The sequence below is a fragment of the Lutjanus erythropterus genome, chromosome 10, assembly GCF_056507025.1.
Source record: "Lutjanus erythropterus isolate fLutEry1 chromosome 10, fLutEry1.hap2, whole genome shotgun sequence".
Classification (NCBI taxonomy): domain Eukaryota; kingdom Metazoa; phylum Chordata; class Actinopteri; order Lutjaniformes; family Lutjanidae; genus Lutjanus; species Lutjanus erythropterus.
In genome coordinates, this window is record NC_139326.1 from 12,788,040 (window position 1) to 12,794,346 (window position 6,307).

Consider the following 6,307-nt stretch of genomic DNA (forward strand, 5'->3'; position numbering starts at 1 on the left):
ATCATGACTTTTTGATTGTTTTTAAAATATTCTCCTTTGTGATAGTACACACATGTATCTATAAATACAGGCCTATATTTTATTTATTTTTATATCAAAATCCTATCTAGAATACATTTTAAATCATATTTAATACATATTTAATACTCTGTGTGAACATATTTAATAAACTGTATGACCAAATGTGGCTACTCTACAGAAAAGCTTTTTAATATATTCAGGCCAGCTGGGAAATTGTGATACAGGCAGTGAAGCGCAACAGTCCTGCCTGTGTAAAAAAGGCTATAGATGAGATGTATAGACCAAATATAATCCCTAAAATCTGCTCTTTGCCTTTGGGCAATCTTAAGACAATTTGGGGAAACCAGACTAAGTCACAACTTACATGACTGAAACGGGCAAAGTATTAATCGCTAGAGGGCTTTTTTTTATTTGTAACAAGAGCTTTTAATTTGAAACAGATAAAAGAAGTGGCAGCATCCATGATGTGCACAGTAGTGCCACGCCTCACTGTGAAGCTTTGTTTATATTTATACTTGATTTGGTGTGTGAACCCATTGCAAGAGCGCACACACCAAAAGTGATGCCATCGCGCCTCTTGCATCAAGCTTTACTTCCCATGAAGAACACAATTCAGGACTGTTTGCGACCGCTCATTCTGACAGACCAACGGCCCTGTGGGAACTTCAACACTCGGCCGATCATTGGTGTAACGTCATCACTCACTCAGTCACAGCTTTGCTGTGGCCCAGGCAAAAATACAGCACAATATTTCCATCTACTATTTGTCAATAATTACTTGAAATAAACAGAATATATTATATATATTTTAAAATATATAATTTTACACATTTAAATATGTGATTTTAAAGTTGCTTGACTACAATAAATAATGTGAATTTCACTACAGTCAGAGGCTGAGATGGCAGTTAGCACTACTCTGATTTCGAGTTTCGTTTAGCAGGTGTTACTTTTTTCCTTACATGGTTAAATTTAGGGACAACAAAGTAATATTATGAAGGTGTCTGTTCATTAAAAATGTTGGTCAGTTACACATAATACTTGAGGAAATAAGGAAGAGTGTAGCTTTAGCTAAGGCTATCTAAGACTAGCTTGTTAGAAGCTGATATAGCTCTCTTGCTTAGTTTAGAGTGCAGTCACAGGGTCTCCTTTACAGCAGTGTTTATTAAAGCAGGGTTTCCCTCAGTGATTTCCCAGCCTGGTGGCACACCAGGCCTAAGCTGACCCCTCACCGGGCCTGAGTATTGAGGAATTTTATTTTAAGGGGAGGCATATTTAAAATGTTCCAAAGCTCCAGTCATCTTTTAATATCGACTTAATGTAGGGCCCTATGAAATCTTTGTTACAGCTTCTTTAAATTTTCAATTACATGATTCCCCGACCTAAATGCTGCCATCAGTCAGCTGTTGACCCATGCTGGCACAGGACCACCGTCAAAAGATAACAGACCTAAAGACTTTGCTGAGGGAAACCCTGTAATGTAAACTTTCCCTGTTAAATAAACCAATAAATTACAAATTACAACATCAGAGTGCAGCAAAAGTGGGTTGTCTTCTTGCTCCACTTAGTTCACTTTATAGTTTAATGCAAATTTTGCATGCTGTTTTCACACATTTCTATGGCATGTTTTAGATACTTAGAGATGATAAAAAAAAATCTGATTCTGACCAAATGCTGCAGTTAGCCTTTGTCTTTGACAATGCTATTGTATGCTGTTGCATTTAAATGTCCCTTCACTGAAAGTAAGGAGTCCAGACCAAACTTTGAAAACTGCCCCACACAAAGAGGACACAAAAGTATGTGGTCTAGTTTTGGCCACGTAGTGTAGTGTTTTTCTGAACAATGTTCCTGTACAGTTTCTTTCTTTTTTGTTTCCTCTTCTTTTTCAACCACAAATGTGTCAAAATCAGGAGCAAGACGCTCTCAGATGTGCCATTTCATTGTGACTTTAAAATGAAATTCTACATCGGATACATCTCGAATCTTAAGGTCTTAAATCTTCCTGCAGTATATAAAGAAACACCTCTCCTTCTTCTCAACATTAAAAAAAAACAAAAAAAAACAGGTTCAGTCTCGAGTGCAGCATGTCCGACCACTTGGCTGTGACAAATAAGTTATCTTATAAAACATAACAACACTTTATCCACAGAATCATTTGTAATCCTGGAGGGCTACTTTACATCAAGGGCAGCCAAAAATCCCCCAGAGGCCACAGTGAGCCGCTGCTTAATTATATAAACTCTGAAGTGTATTTACATGAAGCAAAAGAGCCACAAGCTGTCACTGGCTCTCAGAAAAGTGCTCTGACCCTCGTACTCTGAGGTCGGGCTTGTGATGCATGCCGTTAACACTTCTCCTCCACTTTACGCTGATCTGAACAGTTATCAGCTGCTGGAGGGCAAAGGAGAGACGCAGGCAATAAAGATACAGATTACAATGAAGGTAGTCTTTGCACGGAGGCCGCGTGGATCCTGGCAGACAGCAGATTCATTATCAACACTGACACTGACTGTAAAACAAGTCAGGAGGTGATTATCTTAGGACGCTACGTGGCTTGTGATTTAAGAGTCATGTACTGTTTCAGCTGAGATCAAAGGCAAACAGCCCGGAGGCTTAATGAAGAACTGCTGATCAACCTGAGGAGGAAACGCAAACAGAGAATAAAACTCTCCAAATAAATAACCGTTTATTGTCTCTTTGACAAAGATAGGCTGCCACCGTCTGCTGGCAGGAGAACTTCCCGGGTCAGCGTCCATCTTGGAAAGTAAAGCTAATTCTTAAATCAACATTTTCATGTGAAACCCGAGACTGTGTAAACATACTTGGAGCTTCCCGCTAACACCTAGCTTCAATAGAGAGGAAAACACACATGAGCTCCTTCATAAACCTTAATCTTCTCTCTGGGAAATAAGATTAAAATCCATCCGATACACATTTTTAACTCACACACACAGGCTGATTATCAGATGATTTCTTGGTAAATTATTTTTCGCACACTCATTAACTAGTTAGAATCTGGAGTTCCCCAAGGGAAACAGATCAGTAGTCTGTTTCAAGTGTTTTCAACTTTTTTTTGCATTGCCTAATTGTACCCTGAAATAACCACGACAGATTTTCAGTCAGGCTTGAAAACGTTTAAAATATTATTTGCATTTCAGTGGATCACACAACACAAGTCATGTTGTGATTTCCTTTTTTGCATCTGGGAGTTCTTCAGTCAGAGCAGACAGGAGTGTTTATTACATCCTCTGAACTGACAAACATGAATCTTTCTACTACAGTCCACTTCTGTCATCAATATCAAACATCTTCTCTACGTGTCGCCAGCTTGTGACCCTTGAAAGAGCAGCACCACACTGAGAAGCATTCAACAAAGACCCAGGGGGACTTTCGCAGCTTCCTTCTCCACAAAATCAGCCTTCGAGATGGCCGAGAGGCATCTGCACAGGCACCTCTCCGTGCAGGAGGTCCTCAACACATTTCACTGCAGGACCAAAAAGACCTGTGTCATGCTACGCAGCTGAGAGCAAAGCACGCACAGACAGAGGGCTGATGCCGCCAAAATAACCAAGCCGAATCCTTCATCACCAGGACTCATACTTGGCATCGAGGGTCTTGTCGTGGGCTGACTGGAGCTGGAGCCTTTTTGGCGTCCATGCAGCCGAGGCAGGAAGGAAACAACGGGCTGAAGAGGCGGCCTAGACCTTTCCGGAAGACGCTGTTGGAGAGGCTGTAGATGAGACAGTTACAGAAGCTGTTACTAATCGCCAACCATGTTGTGAGGAAGGACGCCACCTTGTGGTGATACAGACCAGCACTCTCCAGGAGGAAGTAGAGGATGTACGGCATCCACAGCACGTAGAAGACACTGGTGATACGGAACAGCACCATGGCATAGCGTTTGTCCGGACACCCTTCGCACCGTTCCCCCCGCTCGCCTTTATCGCCCTCTGTCTGCGAGCTGAAGCGGGCGTGGCGCTGGATGATCTCCCTCGTGTGTTGCCGGCAGATCCTGAATATACTCCCGTAGGTGAAGCAGACAGTTAGCGCCGCAGGTGCATAGAGCAGCCCCACGATGAAGGTGCTGAACCCCGGGTTGGTCTTCCACAAGTCCGCGCACCACTGAAATATGTCCCCGTGGTAACCTGGCTTCCCCCAGCCAAAGAAGGACGGCAGAAAGATCAGAGCGGAGTAAACCCAGATAAGCACAATGCACACTCTCAGCCGGCATGGTGTCACCAGCGTGGCGTACGACAGCGGGCGGGTGATGGCGATGTAGCGGTCAACACTGATGCACGCCAGCGAGGCCATGGAGACGCTCTTCAGCACAGAAACCATGTAACCGAACACCTTGCAGGTGAGCTCCTCGTTCAGGCCTCGCAGATAGTGGAGGAGAGACAGCGAGGGCACCAGGCAGCTGACGCCAACTAGCAGGTCGGCGTAGGCCATCGTCTGGATGAAGTGGCTGGTGGTGTGATGGTGCAGCAGTGGGGCGCAGTGGAACACGAAGATCACCACCAGGTTGCCGGCGATGATGAGCACGGTGAGGAAGAGGATGATGACCACCTCCAGCACGCAAGTATCCAGGCTGTGGGAGTAACCCACGGCGCCCAGCAGGCAGAACGTGGGAGAACCGCTTTGGTTGACATCGGAGGAAGAGTTCATGTTTGGAATGGAGGGGGGGAGGGAGGGAGGAGGAGGGGGCAGTTTCAGCTCAACGCAGCCGCCATCCTGTCACGCAAGTCAATTGTTTTTAATCCTGAAGTTGCTCGTCCCGTCTTCTGCTTCCAAAACAAAGTGTGGCTCGTGTTCTTCTTAAATCAGCATCTTCTCTCCCTAAGCGTGCAGGGAGCCTGTCCTTAAAGCAGCAGTAATCCATCAGTGAGCGCAGAACACAGCCCGGCTCTGCTGCTGCTGCGGGGTGTGAAATATGTGCATGTGTGCAACCTCAAGAGGCGAAAAAAATCCCCAACGAAGAACAAGAGATGCCAGTCTGATGCTGCAGTGCAAACTGTCTTCCCCTCGCAGCTGTTTATCATATCCCCCCCTCCACCTCGACTGTAAATCCTGAGGTAAGCACTCTGCTCCGGCACACAGCCACCGAAAAATCCAGGCATCTACTGGCACTCCAAGTGCAGGAGTGAAGGAAAAGGGAGGGAAAAACAAAGCTGCAATTCCCGGTTAACACTCCTCCATGCTGACGGCTGTCTCAGCAAACAAAAGCAAGAGAGTCCAAACAAGCTGCATCAGATCTGGAAGTGGCAGCCTCATCCACGAACACACACAGACTTTTACAGACACTCAGACACACACCCACAGCGTCTCCTGAAGACGGACGAGCACAGGCAGGCGGACATCCAGAGGTGATGGATAATGTCACCAGGATCTCCTCTTTGTGAAGCTTCTCGTGAGGCTGCCGGCTCACTTCCAGCATGCATGTGTGTGTTTAAGTGTGATGAATGTGTGTGTGTGTAAGAGAGAGAGAGGGATGAGGGAGGCAGCCGGTGAACTGCCTCTCCTCTCTGCTGTAGTGGCAGTAGTGATGATGCAGCGCTGCCACTGCTGCTTCCCTCTCCTCCCCCTGCCCGCTCGCTCAGTCTAGCTCTCTCTCTCTCTCTCTCTCTCTCTCTCACACACACACACACACACACACACACACGGGTGTTCCCTCCCCTCGTGTCTCTTCTTTACACACACACTCTTTTCCTCCATTCCCTTTCTCTTGGCTCCCTCTTGTCCAGCCTTTGCTCCCTTTTTTCTTTCACACACTCATTCTGACTCTCCTTCTCCTCCTCCCGCCTCCATCTCTCTCTCTCTCTCACTCTTTTTCCTTTTTTTTCCTTCTTCCCCTTTCCCCCCATTACTGTGTTTCCACTGTTCACCACCATTACTGTAGGAAAACCTTTTTGGGTAAGGACTAGGGATGACCATTCAATCAGTTGTTAAGAATTCTATTAAATAAAGATCTTTTATGGGCACACTCTGCATTTTATCTGATATTTAAGCAGAAAATGTGTGGGCTTTTACATCTTTATATGTTTCACAGGCTATGTAATGTGCTAAGAGAATATGCAGTATGTTGCTGTGGAAACAAAGGTTTGATTTAGGGATGAAAAGTGTATTTGGTATTGTTTGGTACAAGCAAAATGTTTATGTTTTTAAAATAACAATTAGTCAATTAACTGATCATTAAAGTTACCAATGGCTGATTGTGGAAAGTGCTTAAGATTTGCAAACCCTATGGAAGACAATGTTCCAGAAAGGGTGCATTTGTTTAATTTGCCAG

General features: G+C 44.9%; 1 protein-coding gene across 1 annotated transcript; it reads right to left on the minus strand.

Moving 5' to 3' along the window:
* Positions 1-383: 383 nt before the first annotated feature.
* Positions 384-5,137, minus strand: LOC146320113 (putative G-protein coupled receptor 21). Its single transcript, XM_084729478.1, has one exon. The coding sequence runs from the start codon at positions 4,684-4,686 to the stop codon at positions 3,616-3,618; it is 1,071 nt and encodes a 356-aa protein (XP_084585604.1). The 5' UTR covers positions 4,687-5,137; the 3' UTR covers positions 384-3,615.
* Positions 5,138-6,307: the final 1,170 nt, after the last annotated feature.

What these genes read in the sequence shown, in the direction of transcription:
- LOC146320113 (XM_084729478.1), bottom strand. Translation starts at nt 4,686, where the DNA reads ATGAACTCTTCCTCCGATGTCAACCAAAGCGGTTCTCCCACGTTCTGC.